Source organism: Danio rerio, chromosome 16, assembly GCF_052040795.2.
Source record: "Danio rerio strain M-AB ecotype USA chromosome 16, GRCz13ab, whole genome shotgun sequence".
NCBI lineage: Eukaryota > Metazoa > Chordata > Actinopteri > Cypriniformes > Danionidae > Danio > Danio rerio.
Genome location: NC_141036.1, coordinates 46,296,635 through 46,323,472, shown reverse-complemented (window position 1 = coordinate 46,323,472; position 26,838 = coordinate 46,296,635). Strand labels below are relative to the sequence as shown.

Genomic DNA, 26,838 nt, shown 5'->3' with positions numbered 1-26,838 from the left:
CTCAAAAAGCATACACAGCTGCCACTGGGGGATCCGCAAAAACAAAAACTGCAAAAAACCATATTTCCAGGGACATATTTGGTGATCTCCAGGAATGTATATAGTGGTACGTTTTCAGAATGAACCTATGTTGCATAACAAGATTCAAATTAGTTTGTTGATTATTTTCTTTTATACAACTAACTAAATACCCTTGCTCAGCCATGTTCATCATGCTAAATTAATTGCAAAACCTCCATACATTTTCCTTCTAGAAGCTTGTGATTGAAGTGCAGTCAAATTTACCAGTGATTGCAAACTTTTGTGGGTGAATTCAAGTAGGAATGCAAGCAATCTGGTGTTCTGTATGAAGAATTTATTTGATTTGTACCTTTTACTGAATTTTTAGATGTCCAAACAATACAAAACCAACAAAAAAAACTGCTTGTTTTGAAAGGGACTACTGTTAGCTTTATGCTTTGCTATACTATTAACAATGTAGATTTGACATGTTATTTTGGTCACACTTTACAAAAGGTTCCATTAGTGTTAGTTGATGTATTTACTATCATGAACTATAATTGAACAATACAGCATCTATAAATAAGAGTTCAACATATACTGCTGGGTTATTATTAGGGATGTAACGGTATTGTAAATACCGTCATACCGCAATATTAATTTTTTTCCATATTACCGAAGTCGCATGACTCGGTAAAACTATAGGTCTTCTGAGAAAATTTGCTCAGGCGAATGAAGCGAACGGGAGGTAGCGAAAACTACAATTCCCATCAGCCCATGCTTGACCATCATCCCTTGCGGTCTGTTGTCGCTACAGATCCAGTAATGCGGAAATGGAGTGTGCTGCTAGAAGCGGGGATGTAAAAGAGCTGGAAAACGGGTGTTGTCGCCGCGCGCGTACTGAATAACGGTGTTGTCGCGCGAGTTCTTATCAGCTGTGTTGTCGCGCGCGTACTGAATAGCGGTGTTGTCAGCACACTGTTCAGATTGATGCAGACATGAGACCTCTATCTTACTCATGGTTTGTCCTCTCAAGTGGGGGAAAGACAATGCACAACGTTACCCACTGCTGTCAACCTGGGCCAAGTCATATCTCTCTTGTCCCAGAAACCTCAGTCCCAAATGAGAGGTTTTTTTTTTCTGTTGCAGGGGACATTGTAAATGCCCAGAGATACCAGCTTTTACCAGATTATATTTATTTGATAGTTTTCCTTTAAACCCATCTCTATCTAAGTGAGTGAGTGATTAAATGTTAAATGTGATGAGTTTTCAACAATACTAAATTGAAACTTTATTTTTTTTACATGGTTTAATATTTTTTTGTTATTAAAATTGAAGTTCCTGTTTCAAAGCTTACAGATAGATGGCTAAATTGTATGTCATTGACACTTTTGGCACTTTTTTGGAGTATTTTCATAAGTTTTGTTTTTTCCTGTAAATGATTCAATAAATACTGTACCGTGACATTCATACCGAGGTATTACTGTACCGTGAAATTCTGATACCGTTACATCCCTAGTTATTATTATCCAAATATATGCTTGTTGACATAATTGAATGGACTTATAGTTTTCAAGGACTAATAACATTAGTTAGCACATTGGTTAGCACTGTCGCCTCACAGCAAATAGGTCGCTGGTTTGAATCTCGACTCGAGTCAGTTGGCATTTCTGTGTGGAGTTTGCATGGTGTCCCTATGTTGGAGTTGGTTTCCTCCGGGTGCTGCGGTTCCCTCCACAGTCCAAAGACATGCACTATATGTGAATTGGGTAAGCTAAAATTGGTAGTGTATGAGTGTGTGTGAATAAGAGAATGTATGGGTGTTCTCAAGTACTGAATTGTGTCTAGAAGGCCATCCGCTGTGTAAAAAGCATCCTGGAATACTTGGCAATTCATTCCTCTGTAGCGACCGCTGATAAATAAGGGACTAAGCCAAAGGAAAATGAATGAATGAATGAATGTTTTGTTCATGTTAGTAAAAATAATATCTTACATTAAATAGAGTTAACTTGTTTACAAAGGTTTGGCAGTGGAACCATGCCTCATTTTGCCTCCTTAACCAATCACCTACTCCCTTAAACTTATTTAAGGCAGAGCAGCTGTGTAGCACTATTCTTCTTGTTCTCTCGAACCCACCCTCCCTCCCTCTATTTCCTTGCTTCCCATTAACAATTCTATAACCCTTTCTTCCCTCCTAGGTTGAATCGGGGGGTCCAATCACTCTTCTAAAATATTCATCGTAGGATCCTTGATTAACCTACCTACCTGTTCACTGTTTATCCTCTTGCTTCCCTTCTCCTTCATCCCACTGTTCCCTTACCATCCCTAAAATAAAGTCTAGCACAAAGTGTGGCATGGTCCATGCTAGTGAACTGATGGAACATTATATTACATAGGTGTTGTCATTCTTGGATACATCTATCGGATAAAAGTATCTGCTAAATTAACGAATTGCAATATTCCATGACTGATCACTTAACTTAACCTGCACTAAATAGCCTAATTCACTTTGACTAGTGTGGAAATTCAACAGGGCATAAATTAGATGAGCTGTATATCTTCTCCAAGTCACTTATAGTCTCAGCCTCTGATTTAGTAGTTTCTTCATGTCTGCGCTTGTGTTAGTAGCTCGCCACCATGTGCATGAAGGTGATGGTCCTGAGGGCAGTGTGTCAGAGCAGATCTGTGCGTTTCTGCCCACTCTCATAGCTCTACTAATGGGGGATGTACCTGGAGGTCACCTTCAGTGTCTCTTCAGTCAGAAAACAAGATAAGTGTTGTTCCTCAGAGCTTTTTATCACCTCCCTTCCTGCTCTCCGTTGCATTTGAGTATCTTTTCATACATTCAGCTGCTCTTATTTTCAAGCTGCTCGCCCCCTCCGCACTTCTTTGAGTCGGATGGAATGATTATAATTGCAGTCGAGGGGTTTCAAAACACAGGTCACACAAGTATTCAGATGCAATCACCGCCTTTGTTAATGGAACGCACCTTGACAATTGGACAAATAACCCCGTTTTCTTTATCTTTCCTGCAGTGTGCCTCTTATTTCCCTCACTTGGACGCCCACGCAGACGCCCGAACTCTAACATCAGTGTTCCCCTTTAATATGACTTGAAAAACAAAGCGCTTTACAACAATTACCGTCGATCCCTCTTTCTCTTCAACTTTCCGAATACAGTACAAAGTCCCTCATGTGAAATAACTGTAGCAACTGGCTGTTCAAATCTGTTCTGTGCATTGGGAGGCTTCATGCTAATTCATCCTCAGAACTCTAAATACAAATTAGGCTTGTTAAACAGTATAATGCATTCATTAGCAACACTGAGTAGCCTTGTTGTGCGTCGAGTGCTGCTATTCATTTCTCGCTCTCACTCCCCCCCTCGCCTTTCTCCTTCATCTATCTATCTGTCTCTCTGTCTAACTAATTAAAAATTTAAATATCAGTCAGCTCATTGTGGTATTATCTCAAGGAATGCTAATTAACACATTTTCAAAAGCAGTAATTGCAACCTTGAGGATGTAATTTAAAGGGCCTTGTTCGTGTGTGTGGATAATGAGAGCACCGTTCTCATCAAGCCTGAGAGACATCTGCTAATAAACTCTTGGAGGGAAGATTGGACAGGTTGGGATTTAAAAGTTGACCAGTTTTCTGCTCTGTTCAATGGGGGAACTTTGAATAGTGTAAACAGTTGAACCCCACGAGTTGTTAACCAACAAAATAGGTCGAAAATTAAAGGTTCAAATCCAAGAACGGTGAATTTGTACTCTTGATCAAAACACTTAACTTCTGTTTACTCCAGGTGGATTGACCTGTAGAAACTGCACTGCACTGTAAGTCACTTTGGAAAAATGTCAACTACATAATGAATTAGTTGAAATGAAGGCTTTGAAGTCAAGGTAAAATGTCCCATTGGACATGAGCACTAGCCTAGGTTACTTCTGAGAGCTTTTTGATGTCCCCTAGGTGTAAATTATGCTGTTTAGAGAGTGTGTGAGTGACTATTTGATGTTTCAGGCCTTACAAGTTATGAATTTCATTTTACACTATTTTAGCTTGTTAACTGCTTAAGTGCCAACATTAATTCAGCGTGCAGACCCGACTGATTATGATTTACTTTAACTGGAATAATAATTTGTTTAAAAATTCAGAATAATTTTACACCCAGTATCACATTCGCAAATACACGTTTCGGCCATTTTATTAGGTACACGTGTCCAAATGCTTGTTAACAAATTCCTAATCAGCCAATCACATGGCAGCAACTCATTTTATTTAGGCATGTAGACATGGACCAGACGATCTGCTGCAGTTCAAACCGAGCATCAGAATGGGGACGAAAGGTGGTTTAAGAGACTTTAAACGTGGCATGGTTGTTGGTGACAGACAGGGTGGTCTGAGTATTTTAGAAACTGTTGATCTACTGATCTACCATTTCTAGGGTTTACAGAGAATAAGAAAAAGAGAATTTCTCCAGTAAGGGGATGTTCTGTGGGCTACAGCAGCAGAAGACCCCACCGGTTCCTGTCAGCTAAGAACAGGAAACTGAGGCTACAATTTGCACAAGCTCACCAAAATTGGACAAGAGAAGATTAGATAAACATTGCCTGGTCTGATGAGTCTCTATTTCTGCTGCAACATTCAGATGGTAGGGTCAGAATTGAGCGTCAACAACATGAGGCATTGGATCCATTCTGCCTTGTATCAATGGCTGGTGGTGGTGGTGTAATGGTGTGAGAGATATTTTCTTGGCACACTTTGGGCCCATGAGTACCAATTGAGCATCATGTCAATGCCACAGCCTACCTGAGTATTGTTGCTGACCATGTCCATCCCTTCATGACCACAGTGTACCCATCTTCTGATGGCTACTTCCAGCAGGATAACGCGCCCTGTCATATAGGGCAAATCGTCTCAGACTGGTTTCTTGAACATCACAGTGAGCATTTCTGCATTTTTATGAAAAAATAAAACAAATAAAACAAATAAACATTTTCTGCAAAGCATGAACCTAATAATAACCATTAATAACTTTGAAGGGACCTCTTCATTTTTTCAAGAGCTGTATATTGTATAATGTTGCTTTTTAGACACACTTTCTGAAATCTGCATCAGTTTTAAGTCACAGAGGAACTGTGAGAGAAGGAAAGGTCAGGAAAGTTAGAGGAGCTCTGTCAAAGTGACTCTGGCAAATAAGTTTACTGAATAGGTCATTTCTGTTGGGGGACATGCACCGGATTGCGATGCCTACACTTAAAAGCAGGAAGCAAAAGCCACAGAGCTTTTAAGGTGCTTGTTTTCTGTGCTGCGGTGGGTGGATGCTCTCACAATCATGGCCAGGGTTGATTTAATGGCTGACTGGACCCATGTTCTCTGAGTTCTCCTTCTGTAACATGGCATTTCTCCGTCCCTCTCTCACTTTCTCTTTTGCACTTTGATTTCGCTCTACCTTTTCACCCTTTTTCTCTGCCGTCTTCTAAGTTTTATAACCTTTGCTGGATGCCAAGGATTTATTGTTCTGGATGACCATACATGGTTTAGGTCTTTGACTTTGACTGTTGGCTCTGCTGGGCCGTTGTCTGTATGGTCATTGGAATGTTTTGTTTGCTTTATAGTGTCGTTTGGTTGATGGTGTTTTGGGTTAAACGTGTTTTAGTCAGCTAAAAATTCCCCTTGCAGACAAGTTCCAGCTGTATTAATGGATTTTCCGAGCCAACATTAGCTCTGTGTCTTGTGTCCAAGCACTATGCTCATGGTTTTGGCTGAAACCAGATAAACAATGACTTTGAGATTGTGGCATTGCACTTCTAATGTGGTCCATTTGCATTGCACACAACAATAAAAAACTGTGTATTGTGGCTTTTGTACAAGAGGAACCAGAGGATGCCTGGTGGCTAGTTCGAGTCCCCTCACATTTGCAAGTTAAAGGATTATTTCAACCAAAAAAATGAAAATTCCATTATTGTTCATTCGGTCATCTTTACAAACTCAAAATAAGATATGTTGGATGAAATCAGAGAGGTCCCTCATCCTCCAGAGACTGCAATGGTCACAAGCAGGGTCTGATTAACATAAGGGCTAGGTGGGGCTGAAGCACTAGGGCCCACGGAAGAAAAGAGCCCTTGATTGGCTGAAGAATTCATTTGTGCTATGATACCGGAAACGCCTCTTTGCGTTATGCTTTCATTGGTCGATCATGTGAAGTATTCCTTTCGGTTCACTGCTGTTCGATAACAGTGATGCTGATGCTATAACTGGGGCTCGGAATGGCTGTAGCCCAATCGGAATATTGAATAACCCTGTTTTAGTCAACCATAAGGGTGATCAGATGCCCCAAATTTCCCAGGACAATCCCTTATTTCAGCACTACCTTGAGAACCGACCAGTCAAAGGTAGACTAACCAAGCTCATTGTAGAACATAAAATAAAATTCAAACAGTCATGACTATTGATTAACTTGTACATGTAGTAACAGAAGCTGAGATAGGTGCTTAATGGACTGATAACTGAGGCGCAGTCTCTGCCGTGTGGTGGTTACAACTGGACTCAAAAAAACGGCGCGCACCGGACAATCCTTCTATCACACAATATAACAGAGACAGTGTGCAAACACATCAAATAGCCTGCACAAGCAGTTTTCACAATGTGCGGAGTGTGTATTTCAAGTAAATACTCTTGGTTATGCTTTAAAGTAAGTCTAACTTATCCAGTTAAAAAGCAAACTTTTTATGAATGTTTACTTTGCCCCTTTTATGAAAACAGCTGTAAAAATATGGAGCAATGAAATATTGGTGCTGGCTTTCATCATACAATATATCTAATGTAAAAAAATATATTAATAAAATAAGTATGCTAGCTTTCAGTAACTCAGAAGACCACAACATTTTGGATATTAAGCATGGATTTTAAAGATATCCTAACATTAGGAATTTATAGTCAGCTAAAGTTCTAAAGAAAAGTTTTAAAGTTAAACTCCTATTTAAAATGTTTATTATAAAGCACTTATTTAGGAAGCATTGCAAATGTTTTTTGTTTTGCTGATTTAATATTATGTCATTACTTAGTTATATATAGCCTTCTTGCAGGCCTGTTTTAATAAAATAGAAAAAAAATAGATGTATAATAATCAAATATAAATCAAAGGGTGGAATATAAGATGATAATATTGATTAGTAAAAAATTAATAATAATAACAACAACAACAATATATACTGCATCTATACTTTTGTATATATAAAATATGCAATAAATAAATAAATAAATAAAAGGGGTCCATTGGATCTGCTCAATGTGTTTTTAATCTGGCCCTGGTCACAAGTCTAAGAAAAGGAACAGAAAACAGGAATGTTTAGGGCCAGAGAGCTCTTTTAATATCTTAATTTGTGTTCTAAAGATGAGGATGAGTGTGTTCTGAGTGATATATAACAGAATTTTCTTTTTTTTTTTTTAATGAACCAATCCTTTAACAGCAAAGTAAATTGAATGATTGTCCTAAATCTTCCTAAATGATTGTCCTAAAATAGATTTGTTTCCGTAACATGACAGTAACTTCAGTCTAGGCCCTGTTATCAACTGGCATTTAGATAATTTCTTTGTGTATTTTCATGAACTCAGTGGTACTCTTTCTTAAGAGTCCATTTGGTTTGTAATTGAATACAACATAAATGCTATTCTCTAAGGAGGAAGAACTCCGGAAACTTCTGCTGCAGTAAGTTACTCCATAACTGTCAATATCAGTTCGAAGAGCAATTGGATGGATTATAGCTGAACCGTGTCTAATGTATTCACACGCTGCAGTCAGCAGGCACTTAAAGGACACTTCTGCTGATTTTTAAATGCTTTCTAACAAATAAGGCTAATTATCCTGTTAGAGCTTTGGGAAGAGGTCTTTACATCTTTAATATGTATTTTGGAATGAGAAAATCTAACCAAGTGTTGCATCACACAGCCAAACAGTATCTACCAAACTACAAACATAAACGCAAATCAGAAATGCATATCAAAATGTTGCTGCTTATATCTCTGCTCATACATTTTGTAAGGTCTTATATTTCACAGTGAAGGCAGTATACTTTAATTTTTTATCAGCAAACCTAAAGCTCTTTTTTTTCCCGCCGCAGACCATCAAGGCAACATCTCCTCTCGGTGACCCGAGGGTGACGTATAACCTGGAGGAAGGTCAGGTTCCTGAGACCAACATGCCTGTGCGCTTCTACATCAAGCCTAACCGGAGGGACGGTTCTGCTTCTATACTGGTGGCAGAGAATCTGGACTACGAGACCACCGGTTTCTTTACGCTCCGGGTTCGTGTACAGAATGTGGCGGCTGTACCGCTGGCTTCCTTCACCACTGTCTATGTCAACATTACAGGTGAAATATACACTTATCTTCTGTAAATTACAGTTGATATACAGTTAAAGTCAGAATTATTAACCCTCCTGATTTATTAGCCCCCCCTGTATGTTTTTTCCCAGTTTCTGTTTTTTTTTCTGCACATTTCTAAATATAATAGTTTTAATAAACAGATTTTTTTTATCTTTGCCACAATCACAGTACATTATTTTTTACTAGATATTTTTTCAAGAAACTATTATTCAGCTTAAAGTGACATTTAAAGGCTTAATTAGGTTAATTAGGTAAGTTGCTGTAAGTAGACAAGTTATTGTTTACCAATGGTTCGTTCTTTAGATAATTAAAAATAAGTTGCAAAAAAAATGCAAGTGTTTTTTCAAAATTTTTATTTATTCTTGTATATTAGAATGTGCCCCATTTAATTTTTTCATTCTAAAATCAAGACAAAATTACATGTCAAAACCCACTAAAATGTCCTTCAGTGTAACAATAGTTTATATACCAAAAATCATGTTTGGCATTTTACAATAGGAATCATAAAAACACTCTATTTAGAGATCAAAGTGCAGCCATGAAATAGTAATTAATTGTTACTATAAATCTTTATTTTTATAAATCTTTATCTTTAAATCTTCCTTAACGCTAAGTTTTATGAATATGCAAAAACAAATTATTATTTTTTATGATAAATTAATGTATTTGTTTCATTTTTTTCATTGTTTCTCACTAAGAATATAGCTGTTTTGCAGTAGTCTTTTTAGTAAATATTGTAGTGTTTATAGTTTACTTTTTGTCTTAAATTAAATTTTACTTAATGTTTACTTAAAGTTTTTGTCCTTAATTTTTTTGTCTGCATAAATGTTTACTTATTTTTCATTTTTGTCACTTTCATTTTAAAGTAAAGTACCTGGCATGTTTTTTATCTTAACTTTTTATTATTTTTTAATTCATTTTATGTTTTTATTGATTTTTTTGTTTGTTTTATTTATGTATTTATCTCAGAATATATTTTAATGGTTTTAGATATCACACTACAGCCATGAAATAGTTTTTAATTGTAGTTATAAACCTTTATGCTTTGCCACTATCCTCCTTAACTCTAGGTTTTATGTAAGCAAAATAATAATATTTTTTTTATAATAAATAATTGTTTTTGTTTTTCCTTTTTGCAAAAAAAGTTATTGGTTATAATAAATGACAGTGGAGCACAATTTCACCCATATTTTGCCAATTTATTTTAACAAAATGCTTTCAATTTATAAAAAATCATTTTTGTGAATAAAAAATTCACATTGCAGTCAAATTTATTTGATCTGGAGAAAATAACAGATGACTCCTACCAAATATTGACGTTAGATATACCTAAATGAATTATATATCCCAATAAAGCATTGTAGGGAGAATAAGTCAGAATCCAGAATAATTGTCTGTCAGAAGGGTGCTCTCAGCGGGCAATGACAAAAAAAGGTCACTAATTTGCTGGATGTCACATATACGAAATCATCCAAACACTAAACAAACCCTAAAATTGAAACAACTACAATCTCAGAGAGAGAGAGAGAGAGAGAGAGAGAGAAAGAGAAAGAGAAAGAGAGAGATACAGACAGGCACATACAATTAAAGAGACGTTATTAATGTTTTTGAATGAAGTCTCTTACACTTACCAAGGCTGAATTCATAAATTCATTCATTCATTCATTTTCATTTTGACTTAGTCCCTTTATTATTCAGGGGTTGCCATAGCGGAATGAACCGCCAGGCTGAATTCATTTAAGCAAAAATAATCTATAGAAAGTTCAAAAGAGCAGCATCTGTCTACAAATATATTACCATGTCCAGAAATCACTCTAAAACCCTGGCGGTACTTATTTAGTGCAATACAAAGAGAAAGAAAGAGAACAAAAATATCAAACATCTGACACACTGATAATAGTCCATGTTGACATGTCTCACTAGCAAACTACAAATACTCCTCGACAACGGGTTCCATGCTGCCTGTGTGCCCTCGGAGAGGTAAACACATTTGCGGTAGTTTACCAATCAGCATTTCATGCCAGCGCGGTTTCTCAGAAGCACAGCAGTGTCTGATCTGATCCGCTGATTGTGTTTGAGGCGCTGATGCTAATGTTTTTTTCCCCCCTTTCTGCATAGCTCATTTAGCCTCCATTGTGCATTTGTACACAAAAGTGTTCTCTGCTGTCATCAAGTGTACGTGGAAATGCAGATCGCTGATGAGTGTGTGACAGGCGAAGGCGGATCGTGTGTGTGTGTGTGTGTGTGTGTGTGTGTGTGTGTGTGTGTGTGTGTGTGTGTGTAATAGGAATAGTAAAGAGCTTTGGCACCAACGCACAGCACTTGAGACCACATCAACATTAATTAAGAGGAAAATAGAGATTGAAATAGAAGGAGAAGGAGACAATAAACCCATGGAAAAACAAGTTTAGAGAGACTGAAATCCCTGAACTGAGAAGAATCCAAACAATAAACCTACATTAAGTGATTCCACACATTAAAACTTTACTGCACATAATCAAAGAGTACGGATGTAAAGAGTAATGTTTAGCTTGGACATGTAGAACCACACACCAAACTTGATCACAGTGAATAAAGTATGAAAAAAATTCTTAATCTTTTTCGTGAAATTCTTGCAGTTTTTATTAAAATGAGACCAAACTTAATTTAGCAAATTATTGAGATTTTTTTAGATGCTTTATCTATTGAGATAAAGAATCGCTGTTGTACTTTTCCTGCAGGTACAGGATGTCAACACGACTTTGTACCCCAACGTCATGGGGACATTGAATTACTATTTGGAAACGAAAATTAAGTAACTTCAAAGCCCAATGTCAGGCAGACGACAATGCCCAACATCCAATGTAATATCAACCAAATATCAATGTCTAATGATGTTACAGCTTGACGTCGTGTGGAAGTTACCACTATGATGTCTATCAGATGTTGGATTTTGGTTGCTATACCTCACGAATAAATATCAGTATTTGACGTCAGTATGTTATTGGTTTAGGATGTTGGCCTTTATGTTGGATTTTAGTCACTTTTCAACACAACCTAAAATCAACCAAATATCAATGTCATTTGATGTCATTATTGGACGTCAAAATAACAATGTCCTTAGATGCTGACCACGACCTAAATCAAACCAAAGGAGTAAGGAGTGAGGACTCAAGTGCAGCAAATAATATGGGTTTTTATTATGAAAATAAAATGTAAATAAAACAACCCAGAGGGGGCAAACATTAACAAAACAAAACAAAGACAAAACAACACACACCAGGACGAGAGAGCACATCCTGACTTCGCCTAGACCATGGCCCGAGCGCAGCCATGACGACGCTCATACAAAGATGAAGACAGACAGGAAATATGAGTGCTCACTGGAGAAAACTCAAGGCTGAGCACAACATACTAGACAAGACCGGACTAGTGACTGGACTCCTGACAGCTAAAATTTTACAGTTAAAATTTTTTATATTTGTGTTTTTTTTCATTAATTTTATGAAGTCAGCACAATTTTATTTGAACTTTATTTTTCGTTTTTCTTTACTTTAATCTTTTTTTAATAAAAATCTTTTTTAGTCTAGCTAAAATATCTTTTTCAAAAATTATTTTACAGCTAACCCTTTTTATATGAGATTTTATCATAAATATTTAGATTTTTTATTGAATTTATGTTTTTATATCAGAATATATTTTAATAATCGTTTTAGTTTTGTTTAACAATAATAAACCAGTGTGAATCCAACTTATAAACAATTAGTCTGCCTTTTCTCATTTGCTTCAAATGCAAAATATTAAATGCTACACAAGTAGATACAGACAGTTCATGGGATTGTGGTAAATATTTAAAACGTCTTGTAGGGGGACCAACCATTTTAACCCAAAAATGACCATCCTGTCAGAGGAAGAAGTATTTTAAGCTGTCTTATCAAAACTGGTTAAAAACTGGTACAATCTACAGTGCATCCAAACTGCAGCTTCTTACTACACAAAGTCTATCTTGCACAAAAAGGAAATCAGTTTAAACAGAATTAACACATACAACAGTAGCAAAATCCCTTTAGACATAATTAACACACAGCAAATAACAATAGGAACAGTTGTTTCCAGTCATCAGGCCCTGCAGTTCCACTAAAGAGGTCTTCATGACCTATACCTGGTTTGGTAGCTCCTGAAAATGTGGTTTTGACAGACAAAGATAGGGATAAAGACACGTCAACTGAACATTCCTAAATTAGCTAATGTTTTAACTTTATTTACTGCTCAAAATGATTTAAAATATGAATTACCAATTCAAATAATACCATTAATAAAGTAATGAGAAAGAGGATAAATGATGATCTGAAGAAAGAAGTCTAAAAAATATTGAATATAGTTAAAAAAAGAAGAAAAAAAAGAGGGTCAATTGCTTGCAGGTCTCATCTCTTGCAATTAAAGTATCCTTCTATTTGTATACATTTTTGAAACTTGTATTTACATGTACTGTAAAAGCATGCTTGTTATTAATCTAATCTCCTCTTCATCTTTTTTTTTCTCCAGATGTGAATGACAATGTTCCCTTCTTCATGTCGTCCACGTATGAAGCAACAGTTCCAGAAGGGGCAGAAATTGGCACATCAGTCGCTCAGGTCTCAGCCACCGATCTAGACTCTGGTCTTCATGGCATGGTGAGCCTCGTTTCAGCTCTATAACCCATGTCTGTTTGACCTTTGCAACAAGGTCTTTTCGAAATCCTCTTTCTCTTCTCAGATTAACTACATCATTCTGAAGGACCAAAGCGGTGACTCGCAGTTCTTCAGCATTAATTCCTACACAGGCATCATCCACACGCGGGCCACCTTCGACCGTGAGCAGAAAGGCTCGTACTTGATCGAAGTCCAGTCTCAGGACAGCTCCGAATCTGCCCGACCCGGTCAGCAGGGCCAACCCAACACAGGTGTGATCAATCAAGCGTGTCTTCTTCATCCCTTGGTTTCCCCCTCCACCAATTAAAGACGGGCCACAGCAGCCTCCAGCATGAACTCCATTCATTAAGACTTCAATGAGTCATGCCTAATGAAGAACTAATGCCGTCCTAGGGATTTGTGTGTAATATAGGCCACGTTTAATACAATAAGTCCACAGTTGCAATATTAAACAGCCATTAAGATGTTTAATACATTTTATGGAATAAATCATTACAAGTTTTCACAAATAATAGTTTCTCATTAATGCTTTCTAAGAAGACTACAGTCTTGTAAATATGTTTTCATAACAGCGAAATAAGTTTGTTAAAAACTCTGCAGTCTGTAAGAGTTTTTTTAGAAGTTAATAGTTTGATTTTGCAAACATGCATCAATTAAACTCATATTCATCAAAGATTCAGGAAAAATATAACTGTTTTCAACTTTAAAGAAACACTCCACATTAAAAAATGCTCATTTTTACAATTCCCCTAGAGTTAAAGAGTTGAGTTTTACCATTTTTTTTTTATCCATTCAGTCAATCTCTGGGTCTGTCGGGATCACTTTTAGCTTAGCTTAGCATAGAGCCCTGAGTCAGATTAAACCATTAGCATTTATTTAGAAAAAAAATTACCTTGCAAGCATGGGGACATTTGTTAGAGATGATTTAGAAAATATTTAATTAGGTCCATATCCTGAAATATCTATCTGAACTAGTGTTGTCACGATACTGAAATTCGATACCAATCGGTACTGAAATTTAAAAAAACGACCATTTCTCGCTAACGTTTGAGCGCTGTTGAGCACGTTCTTAAACATCGCTGATTTGCCATTGGCTCTTTTTCAATTCCACGAACGCAGAGAACATGCAATGACCTTCATGCATTTTTAACTGAAATTATTTAAACTTTACAGCATTCATACAATGATTTGTTGTTTTTCCCCTTTTAAATATACAGTTGTAGTCAAAATAATTAGACACTCTGTTAATTTTTTTCCACAATTTTCTGTTTAACGGAGAGAAGATTTATTCAACACTTTTTTTTAAACTTAATAGTTATACTAACTTTTTTATAGTAACTGATTTATTTTATCTTTGCCTTGATTATAGTAAATAATTTTACTATCTTTTTAGAAGACACTTCTATACAGTTTAAAGTGACACTTAAAGGCTTAACTAGGTTAATTAGGTTAACTAGGCAGTTTAGGGTAATTAGGCAAGTTGTTGTATAATGATGCTTTGTTCTATAAAATATCGGGGAAAAAAGCTCAAAGGGGCTAATAATTTTGACCTTAAAATGTTTTTTTTTTTTTTACTTTTTTTTACTTTTTACTTTTATTCTAGCCAAAATAAAACAAATAAGACTTTCTTCAGAAGAAAAAATATTATCAGACATACTGCGAAAATTTCCTTGCTCTGTTAAACAACTAAATATTTTAAAAAGTAAAAAATTCAAAGAAGGGCTAATAATTCTAACTTCAACTGTATATACCATGCACAAAAACCTTAAAAATACTTTGCACAATAGAAATAAAACAGATTTTAATGATAATTTTAGCAAATAAACACCCTTAATGTGTTTATGCCTTTATAAAGATTTAATGTTTAAAGATGTTAATGTTTACTTCCACCGTCTATATTGGGGAAACTCCTGATATAAATAAGTTATATTTCTGAACTTTAGTAATAAACAGATATAAAATGCTGCAGTTCCCACCTCCTTTATTCATCCGCAATGACTTCCAGCACTTCTCGAAAGAAAGTTTAGCAATCATTTCTGCATCGGTGCATCCTCGATATTAAGAACACATCCGGGGACTTTCATGCATCCTTTATTCTTGCGATCTTGAGTTTTGAAACTGAACTTTGGTGGTTGATTATGGTGCTACACAAGAACACAAGGACACAAGATAGATGAAGAATGCATACTGAGAAACAGCCTTGGTGTTCACATGCTCAACGGAAATGACTGTGATTGGCCGTGAAGCCGAACTCACCACTGAATACTTAGTGTAACCACAGATACAGGGACACTGGAGTGCTTTATAAACAGACCAGCCGATCTTTGCATCTTTAAAATGTTCCAGTGTCCCTGTATCTGTGTTTATACTCAGTAAACAGCGGTGAGTTCGGTGAACTGATGACCTTCATGGCCAGTCATTGAGCCTGTGAACACAAAGGCAAATTCATTGCTGTTTAAAAATGCTCGACATCACTCAAATGTTAGTAGGAAAAACCATTTCTATAATTCCAGTACCAATTGATATCGAATTCCAGTATCATGACAACCCTAATCTAAAACATGAATACACAGCTAAAGTCCTTTGATGTGCTAGCATGAGAGTATATAGTTCAGGGGTGTCCAAACTTGGTCCTGGAGGGCTGGTGTCCTGGGTAGTTTATCTCCAACTTGCTACAACACACCTGTCAGGAAGTTTCTAGTTTATCTATTAAGAGCTTAATTAGCAAGTTCAGGTGGGTTTGATTAAGGTCAGAGCTAAACTCTCCAGGACAGCGGTCCTCCAGGACCGAGTTTGGACACCCCTGGTATAGTTCCTATAGCCATATCAGCCTAGAAAATAGCAACTTTTAGTTTTCCATCGGTCTTAGTGTAACTACAATACAGAATGTAACTACAGGTAAGCTTTAAATAGGAAAATTATTGAATGTCTTTGGTCATTTTTGAGTGAGATGCTAACAGTCTAATCTGATTCAATAGTCTATGCTAAGCTAAGGCTATGCTAAACGTTTTCCAATTTTTCAGTTTTAAGATGGATTAAAAAAATGATAAAATTCCTAATTTAATTCTAAGTTGTAAATTCAGTCTATTTTCAACAAAAGGAGAGTGTTCATTTGAAAAATAAGAAAGAGTGAGCAAATTAAAATCATTTATGAAGGATGCTGAAAAATTTGCGATCAGAAATACATAACAGCTCATTTAAATATTTTAATAATGTTTCATGATATTATTTTTTCATGAAATAAATGAACCCTTAATGATACTTTTTAATTAAAATAGTCTTACAAACGCCAAGCTTTTTCACTGCAGTTTAAACATATAGTTTATAGGCATGTTCATTTGTGCTTTGACGATAATTAATGAATAATTAATTGTTAATTAATCGTCACTATACAATGAATGCCAATGACTTGTTTTTGTTTTGTTGTTGCATCTTGGTTTGATTTATGAATTAATTATCCATAAGGAACGTCTTTCCTCTTGAGATACTTATTACATTAATGTATTCTGGAAGTAATACACACCTCTTCTGCCCCATAGACACAGCCTACGTGAGGGTTTTTGTCACGGATGTTAATGACAACGTTCCAGCTTTTTCTCAGCCGGTTTATGAGATCAGCGTGGAGGAAGACAAGGAAGTGGGCTTCGTGGTCATTACTGTTACAGCTAACGATGAAGATGAAGGTAATTTTTTCTGTTGTATGTAGGCATGTCATATATATTATTTAGGCGGTTCTATCACTTGTCTTTAGTTTTGCTGCTTTAGATTTGTTTGTTTGGTTTGTATCTGACAGCCCACTGATACTTTTGACGGAGAAGGAGAAGGAGGGGCTGCAAAAAGATATTGAGCGAAATAAATCTAGGTGGAAAATTCGCTTCTGTTTGTGCTGAGCTTGTTAGCAAATCTCTGCGGTGAATGTGGGAGTAACAATTTCAGCACCCCATTTGATGTTTGTCTCTTTGATTTGTTTTTCTTTGTTGTCTTCAAGAAAAAGAATTAAATAAGTAGCAGGCCTTCTTTAATGATGGAAGTAAACCCATGTGTGAAAGATTTTGTGTAGAAATTTACATGAGATGCACGGCATCTGAGAGCCTAGGCAAACAGCCATTGAGATTTTTAAATGGATCGGGATATGCGGCTCTGCCCTTTTGAAATATATATACAGAAATGATAAAAGTCGTGTATAATGGCATATTTTTGACAAAACTCTTGGGAGCCTTTACTTGGTGGCTTAACCAGAGATTAAATGAGAAGGAAAATAACAAGTGTATTAAACAAGCTACACGGATTCCTCCCTCTGTTGTGTGTCAGTCAAATAACAAAACTTTCAAATCTTTCCATCTGCTAACAAAGAAAACAGAATGTTTTCTCCAAAAATGAAAACTCTGTCATTATTTATTCACACTCATGCCATCTGTAATTTCTTTTTTATTCTGTATAACACAAAAGAACATTTTTGTATTTCAGAATGAGCGATTTTGATCATACAAAGCCAATGCAAGTTTATTTATATAGCACATTTCATACACAATGGTAATTTAAAGTGCTTTGCATAAACAGGTATAAAAAAAAGAGAAGTATAATAAAATAAAAACAAAGAATAAAAATGATCAAAACAGATTAAAGTGTGAAAAACAGATTTAAAAAAATGAAAAAGAAAAGAAAGACCCAATAGTGTGATCTGTCAGATGTAGCACAGTGCTCATTCAGTAAAGGCGCAGCTAAACAGATGTGTTTTCAGTCTTGATTTGAACGTGCCTAATGTTGGAGCACATCTGATCATTTCTGGAAGCCGATTCCAGCAGCTTGGGGCGTAGTGATCAGCTAGGTTTGTTTTTAATGAGCAGATCTTAATGCATTGATGTTTTAGGCCATTTAGTGATTTATAGACAAGTAATAATAAATTAAAATCTATTCTGAATGTAACTGGGAGCCAGTGTAAGGCCTGAGGACAGATGTGATGTGCTCTGATTTCCTGGTTCTGGTCAGATTTCTGGCAGCCTTTTTAGGAGGGCCAGTGAGGAGTCCATTACAGTAATCCACCCTGCTGCTGATAAAAGCATGAACTTTTATCACCTTTAGTCCTCTCTAAAAGAACAATATAAAGAATTAGCTCCACATCAGAGCCATAAAACTGGATTTCAATGTTACTGAATGAGGAAGTTTATATTTTATGTAATTTTTTACAAATATTTGATACAAATACACAACCATGTTATTTTAATATCAACGAGATTCTGTCATACTTTTTGTTTACTTTTTTGTACAGTTGTGTATGTTTAGGCAATTTATTATTTTGTTGTGAATTATTTTAGTACATCAAGTAAAATGAGAAATGTATCTCCTTGGCAATAAGAAAGCTAGATGAACTAAAATACTTGAGTAACCCATTGGTCCTACTGCGCCCAACCCTGTCTGAGCTAAAAATCAAACCAGCAATTCTTTGCGTGATAGTCGGTTGCTCTAACAAAGAGGCTAAAGGCCATAGCCTCTAACGTCTGTCGCTAGAGCACCATTTGAGGTCAGAGGAGTGAAGTTAACCGGCATAGCACTTCACTTGCTGGCCTCTATTACACATAAAATGTTATTGGTTATTTTATTTTAAATAATAATTTGATCAAAGGGAAAGTTTAGCCAAACATAAACATTTACTCACTTTAAAGTAGTTCCAAACCTGTATAAATTCACTTCTTCTGTTGAGCACAAAAAAGATCTGGTAACCAGACAGATCATTTAACCACAGACTTTCATATTAGCAAAAAATACTATGGAAGTCATTGGCAACTTGTTACCAACATTGTGAAGTGCTTTGAAATGTGCATTTTTATTCAATGTTTGATGTAATCTTAACTAAACATACAAACTAAAAAATAAGTACATAGCATTGCTTCTCCACTTAAAAAAAAAAACAATATCGTTTTGTTTTATTACTGCTCTGCCAGTGAGAGTGGTTAAGCGCATCAAATGAAAGCTATTGAGAATTGTATTGAAAGGGGTCGGGGCATGTCAGTAACTAGAAAGCATTTGATTGGTCAAGATGTGATGAGAAACTGAAGTATGAGATGATGTGAAAAAAATCATTGATCCATTCAGGCATAAGCTTTCCATGTTTATACGAGTTTTATATTTTGGAGCACGCTACTCTTATAGCTATCTTAAAAACTAACGGTACTAATACCAACATCTAAAAAACTTTATTTTAATTAATGGGACCTTTAACTGGAAGGTATGATGACAGAATATATTGTTGTGTAATCTGTCACTTTAACTATAAAAGTCTGTGTTCACAACAACATGAGGATGAGCAAATGTTAAGAGAATTTCACATTTTCCACAAACTGCATTTTTAAGATAACACAGACAGGCGAAGAGAGGACAACATGCAGTTTTGTTGTCTTAACCGCTCAACACAGCAGCTTACTTTGGTATTGTTACCAAAGTATGCAGAACCCCTCAAGGGCAAGCTGAAATTGCAGGGAGTTCATGTTTATTTCAGTAGTGTACAGACTTTGCAATGATGTAACCATCACCATTACATTATTTTACAGAAAGCAGCCTGTGTATTTTTGTCCATGTAATATACAAGATGGCAAAATTAGCATGTGCGCGAGCATTGCTGACAGTGTACTTTACCCTAATGCTATGCATTGTTTGACCTCAGGAATGAAACTTGGCTGTTTAGTAAATGTTTTATTTATGTCTTTAGAGAGCCCCGTATCCTTCAGATGATCTGCCTGAAAACATCGCCTTAGCAGCAGAAGCCATGTGAATGCATGAGCAGCTTTGAATTAGCCTAGCGAGCTCTCTGTGGTCAGTTGAATTAGCATATTCTGGATTACTGAGTGACTGCTAGTGTTGATTTTGTGAGTTTTGGAACTCCGACAGCCATAGAGTCGGCCCTGTTAATCTGGACACGACAGGCTTGGACAAATCACCTATCCGTCCAATGTAGCGTGGCAGCCTGCCTGTCTGCCCACCCCCTCATTTCTCATCCTCCGCCTGTAGAATATTCCAGGCTGTCACCTCCACACATCTCAGTGACACCATTCTTCCACCTGATCTCGGTCTGATTTCCATCAGGGCATGGCGACTTGGGCTCATCTGTCAACATAAACAAACAGGCGGGAGCGCAATGCCTCTCACGGCGGTGCGGCTTCACCTGTTACATATGCATGACAAATTAGCTGTGGCGTGGAGCCGTGTCAACAAGCAGGCTGCGGTGAAGGAGACAGGGGCAGCGGGATGGAGATGTGCAGGTGTCTGATAGCTCATTAACGATGAGGCGCCCGCACCGTTGTGGAGGTGAGAAGGGTGACTTGACCTGCCACGGCTGGATGGACAGTCCGGAGCCGAGCGACAGCTAATATCTCACGACTGTCATGAAGGGGAATGCAAATCGAAGCTTGATGTCCCTCTGTCCCCGTCCTGCTTTGGAAGGCACAATGAATGAGATCGCCATTAAAATGCAATATTTCTTATTACGCTGGGGATGAAAATGGGGAATTGGAATAATTAGGAGCTGATTTGGAGGAGAGGAGGAATTTTATGGTCCTGTTAAGTGTTTCCTAAAGCTGATTAGCAGTGCCCTCTTTGAGCTGTTCATTAAACTCCAGACTGATTTCCAAGATGGAATATGTAAAACATGCCGAACTTTCTTCAACAGCCGATTGAGCACAAGGTCTTCAAGACTTTCAGCTGTCTTTCATCGGCTGTGACCATCCTATAGATCACAGTAGTTAGGTTTAACCTGGTTGGCCCATGGTGCCGCTGTAGGGAGGGCCGCCATATGGCCTGGCTGGTCATTAAGAAAGCTTGCTTTTGGCAAAATTACTAGAGCTCCCCTCAGCAAGTGTCGCAGCACATCACACTTCATATCCGTGATGGCCGTAGCCAGGATGAGCGTGACACGTTCTAATGAAATCCTCACACATCACGCCCAGATGGTGTTTGTCTCATAGAATCTGATCCGGACTGGTAAACAGAGATGGCACAAAACTAAATCCTTGTCCTCGCTACAGTGTACCATGGTGGGTAAATCAAGTCGGGGTCAAACCGGAGAGCAGCAGAAGAGGGAAAAATTTAATGATTGATTAAAATAAGATACATTTTCAATTTCAAATCAAAACTATCACATTTAAAAAGTCAAATAGGATTCGTTTAATTATGATTTGATCAAGTATCATCTGTGTGTTATGTTGAAAATGATGCACAGTTTGTTTGTGACATACTGTATTGTGTTTATATGTATGTTGATTTCCGTATTTAAGCACAATCATATCATGCCTGTGTGCATTAGAGCCGCCTTGTCCTTTATGTAATCCTCATCAAATGAGCACAGATTAATGCTGACATTCTCTTTTTCATCCAGCTCAGCCAAGCTTAACACTTCCTAGTATGCTAACACTTCCCAAACCCCCCAAACAGGTGCCAATGCCAAACTGCGGTACCAGATTACCTCCGGGAACACAATGGGCACGTTCGATGTGGAGCCAGAGGTTGGCACGATATTCATTGCCCAGCGGCCAGACTATGAGCAGGTGCAGCGCTACGAGTTACGGCTGGTCGCGTCGGATGGAAAGTGGGAAAACCAAACAATGGTCGTCATTAATGTCATCAACCAGAATGATGAGGCACCCCTTTTCACTCAGACTGAGTACCATGCCAGCGTCATGGAGGAACTTACAGAGCTTCCAGTTCTTGTGCTAGAGGTGAGAGGTCAAAGCAGACATCAAACAATTGCAGTAATGTTGTCAATGCAACTTGTTGCAGTTCCATATTAGGATTTCCTGAAGTGATGTACAATATTTATTAATGTGCTCATGTAGTTTAAAGCTTAGAAAGAAAAAAGGAAGCCTATTTGAATCAATATTTTGGCACACCCTTCCATGGTTTTAATTCTCATCTAGTGTGTCTCAATATTGCTGTCTATTGTGTTGTCAGTGTAAAAATAGACTTCAAAGGTTTTGAATAAACATACCGGAAAAGAGGCGGAGAGAACCATCAGCATTTCTTTGCTGCGTCTATTAACTTTTAATTGCCTCATGTGTTCCGTGAATAGTGTGTTGAATTCTAATATGCATGCCTGTTTTTTCCCATCTGTGCCTCTCGCAGGTTTCAGCCACAGATCCAGATCAGGAGGCGGACCAGCGTGCAGTGCGCTATTCTCTACACGGGCAGGGAGCTGGTAGCGAATTCACCATAGATGAGATTAATGGTAGGATCTTCGCCCAACGACGATTAGATCGTGAAGTTCGCTCGGCCTGGCAATTCCTCGTACTTGCCACAGATGAGAATGGAGCAGGTCTTACCGGGTTTGCTGATGTTCTAGTCGATGTGCAGGATATCAATGACAATGCTCCTGTCTTCCTGTGTGCAACAGACAATTGCTTTTTGGGTCATGTGCCTGAGAACTCACCAGCCGACACCTCCATCATGGAAATGCGGGCCACTGATCTAGATGATCCAAAAGCTGGCAAGAATGCCATCCTCACCTACAGAATTGTGCAGAATGTGCGCAATGAGATAAATCTCAACCTTTTTTCCATCAACCCAACCACTGGCACCATCTATACCGTCCTGCGTTCTTTAGATCGGGAAGTGGTGGATCGATATCTTGTTGTGGTGGAAGCTCGTGACGGAGGAGGACTTTCGGGAACAGGAACTGCCACTATTGTAATTTCCGATGTGAATGACCATCCTCCAGTGTTCACTCAAAGGGTCTACATGGCCTCCATGTCAGAAAACTTGGACATCAACAGTGAGGTAATGGTAGTAGCTGCCACAGACGGTGATGAAGGTGAAAATTCAGTAATGACGTTCAGCATCATTGGTGGAGATGAAGACCGCAAGTTCTTCATAGAGACTGACAAAGTGAACCGCCGTGGTATAGTGAGGCTGAAGAAAAAGATTGACTTTGAGAAACCACATGAGCGTACGTTCAACTTGACAGTCAAAGTGGAAGATGCTGACTTCTTCAGTCTGGCCTATTGCATCATTCAGGTGGAAGACTCCAATGATCACGCTCCAGTCTTTTTCCCACAGTTTTACGAGGCAGGATCTATGTTTGAAGATGTCCCTGTGGGCACCATCGTGGCACAGGTGACAGCCATGGATCTGGACTCTGGTCAAAATGGGAGATTCACATACAGTATTGCCCCAGAATCTGACCCCTTTCAGCAGTTCCTGGTGGATAAGAGTGGTTGGGTTGTAGTAGCTGACTCTCTAGACAGGGAGAAGGTGGCCCAACATAGGCTCATGATCCTGGCCACAGACATGGGGAGCCCTGCTTTGACTGGCTCTGCCATTGTACTAGTGACTGTACAGGATGTCAATGACAATGGACCAGAGTTTGAGGCTCCATATCGGCCCATCGTGTGGGAGAACACTATTGCACCACAAGTTATTCACATGAATGACACATCTACTCTTTTGCATGCGATTGACCGAGACACATCATCCAACGGAGGGCCTTTTTCTATCCGTCTGCTGATGCTGACCTCTGATGTTACCAATTTCAACTTGACTGATATGAGGAACGGCAGTGCAATGATTACTGCTCTTCGCAGCTTTGACCGGGAGCAGCAGAAACAGTATCTTCTCCCCATCCTGATGATTGACAGTGGCTCTCCTCCAATGAGCTCCACCAGCACACTTACCGTCATAATTGGAGATAAAAATGACCATCCTCATGCGCCTGGACACAGCGAGTTCATAGTATACAACATACAAGGTATGCTCCAAAGCAATGTCATAATCTTGCTACTATGGTAAAATGCACTGACTTTGGTATTTACATGTCTCACACATAATACTCTATGGTGTTTAAAAATACTATGATATTACATGTTCAAAACACCAGGGTTCCATGGTATTATTATAAGTGTTACCAAATTTATTTAGCATATTTACTTGGTACTACAAGGTTCTTGAAAGTTTCAAAATACAAGGGTAACGCTAAAGTTTATATATCAAATACTTTGGTTATACCATTGTACTTTTTGTAAACGTTATCATATTTATTTAGCAATAGCATCAGTTTTCATTTTGACAGCAAATTTTGATTGAGTTTTGGTCTTTTGACTAATATTCTATTTTAGTTTTAGTCATATTTTAGTCTTCTGAATCATTTTAGTTTTAGTCTAAGTTTTAGTTTAATTTCATAAGATTTTTTTGTCGACTAAAAAATTTGATTTAATTAAATATTGTAAAAATTTATTCATACAAAATGTTCTAACTTAAAATTAAATAAAACAGTCTTAATATAGCTTTTCCATTGAAGACAAAAAATTAGGGTGACGCAGTGGTGCAGTCGGTAGTACTGTCGCCTCACAGCAAGAAGGTCTCTGGTTCGAGCCTCGGCTGGGTTACTTGACATTTCTGTGTGGAGTTTGCATGTTCTCCCTGCGTTTGTGCGGGTTTCCTCCGAGTGCTCTAGTTTCCCCCACAGTCCAAAGACATGCGGCATAGGTAAATTAGGTAGGCTAAATTGTCCGTAGTGTATGAGTTTGAATGAGTGTGTATGGATGTTTCCTAGAGATCGGTTGCAGCTGGAAGAGCATCCGCTGCGAATAAAAACACATGCTGGATAAGTTGGCGGTTCATTCCGCTGTGGCAACCCCAAATTAATAAAGGGACTAAACTGAAAAGAAAATGAATGAATGACAAAAAATTAGATATGCATTGTTTATGTATATCATAAGTAATATGTAAAATTGTGTCTGCAATCAATACACATGTAAGAACAGTAGCCATCTGAAAATCCAGGACTTATTTATCCAGAATTATTTAGCAAAGCCTTTATTTTAACGTAGTAAACTACTAGTCTTTTTAACCTGTTGTTGTTTTCTGTTGAACAGTTTCAAGCCATTAAATCTTTAAAAGGGCTTAAAAAAGTCCACTTTTCACTGTCAGACAATAGCAAGCTTTACTGTTGCAGTTGCTGTTACAGTACATGTAGGTGCTCCGTTATAGCATTGAGTAAATATTAGAGTATTGGCATATTACTGGCAAATGATAACGTGTTATCTTGTAAAATGTGCACTCCGTTCCATAGCTGTGTTAACCCACATAGAGGATTTCCAAAGTGAAAATATATGTAAAAATAAAAAGTTTGATTAATTTCAAGGCATAATTTCAAGTGACTCCCGATAAACAGATTTTTGCACTACAGTATCATTACATCCTTAAAGACATAATAAATAATCACAACGCTGAATAAATTAGCAGCTAAAATAAAATGCGCAAGGAAAAAACTCGTGAAAATGAATGCTCTGATTATATGAATTTAAGACTTTCCGATTTAATATCTTTTAATGTACAATCTAGAGGAGTCAATTCTATAGGTCAGCGAGAGGCTATGCCATTTCAGTTAAGCAAAAGCACACACTCAGGTAAATAAAATAGATTAGAGTTTACCTTTGCGTGCATTCTGGATGATTCCCTGGCATGCTGATGTCGCTTTATATTTGTTATTGTCTTTTTGTCTAAATACAAACACAAATCTTATTTTTTTCTCAGCTGTTGCCATTTCATTTAGTTTAATCAGACAGACGGCCCCTTTGAACGATGACGTATTCGCATCCTGTGCCTACTGTGGATCAGTTACTTTTCAAATGTGTGTGTGTGTGTGTACATCATGCATCACACATTAAGATTGATTCTGATTGGATAATTTCCAAAGAACATCTCTCAATCACATTCTCGTCTCGTTTTCATTAGTCAACGAAAATGTCAGTATATTTTGATTATAGTTGTCTTCATCATCACTTAATTTTTATTTAGTTTTCGTCGGTAGAAACTTGTTCGTCACAAAAATTATGATTAAAATTTTTCGTCAACAAAATGAACACTGTTTAACATGATATTGTACTTCAACTTATAAATCAGTAAATGTTTAATAACTATGTTATTTTAATACCATGGCACAATTTGTAAGTGTTGCAATATGTTCAGCGTGATATTTACAATAATTTAAGATATCTACATGATGTTTCATGGTAATTGTAAAACATTAGTTTTGCTATGTTACATGTCCAAAACACAGCCTGTAAAGCTTTAACCACTCTCAATATATATTTTTAGCATTTTCCTCTTGCATTAGCCCTCTCATGCATTAGCCTTCTAATAAGAATTTGTCATGTAGCTCAAACATGGCATGATGCTAACAATTTGCTTAAATCCCAGGTTTAAGAAGCACATAAACACGAGGCATTTTAAAGGATGTTGATTTCATGACTAACAGGATTACAGCATTTCGTTTTGCCTTTTGGAGAAATGGCAATGTTGCATGCTAATAGCATTGCATCCCCCCCACTGTGCTGTTTAAGTGGGTCCATATGTGCCAATGAGATGCTCTGCTTTTTGCTTATCTCCTTAAAGATACCTCTCCTCCACCCTCCCACACAGGCACGCATCGCCCCAGGTATCGCACAGCCTGGATGGAGGTAGCTTTTCTCTAACCTCATTATGTATTTTCCCCAGGTACACTCCCCACGACGGTACTTGGACAGGTTCAATCCCCTGACCTTGATGACTGGAGCGAGAAGGTTTACAAGTTCGAAGGCAAACCCCCCAGGTGCTTTGATCTTCTATTGAAGTTTGATTCAAACTCTGCTGTGTGTCAAGTGACACCTACAAGGGAAGAAAAAAAAGAACAAAAGCGAGGGGAAGATAAAGGATGAGACCGTGCATATTAGCTCACTGACATCTCGCCTGTCACTCTTCTTTTTAATTTCAAAATTTGCTCTGAAGTGATACATGAATTCTCACCTAGTAACCCATAAGAA

The 26,838-nt window shown here is 37.5% G+C and overlaps 1 protein-coding gene across 2 annotated transcripts in view; it reads left to right on the top strand.

Moving 5' to 3' along the window:
• Positions 1-26,838, top strand: part of si:dkey-22o22.2 — a 304,899-nt gene that overhangs the window by 238,869 nt on the left and 39,192 nt on the right. For both annotated transcript variants that reach the window (XM_087287665.1, XM_087287664.1), the window contains exons 13-19: positions 8,120-8,369; positions 12,909-13,036; positions 13,119-13,305; positions 16,594-16,737; positions 21,479-21,762; positions 22,166-23,783; positions 26,534-26,627. In XM_087287665.1, coding sequence (XP_087143791.1) covers positions 8,120-8,369; positions 12,909-13,036; positions 13,119-13,305; positions 16,594-16,737; positions 21,479-21,762; positions 22,166-23,783; positions 26,534-26,627 — 2,705 coding nt within the window. The remainder of the gene's footprint in view (positions 1-8,119; positions 8,370-12,908; positions 13,037-13,118; positions 13,306-16,593; positions 16,738-21,478; positions 21,763-22,165; positions 23,784-26,533; positions 26,628-26,838) is intronic.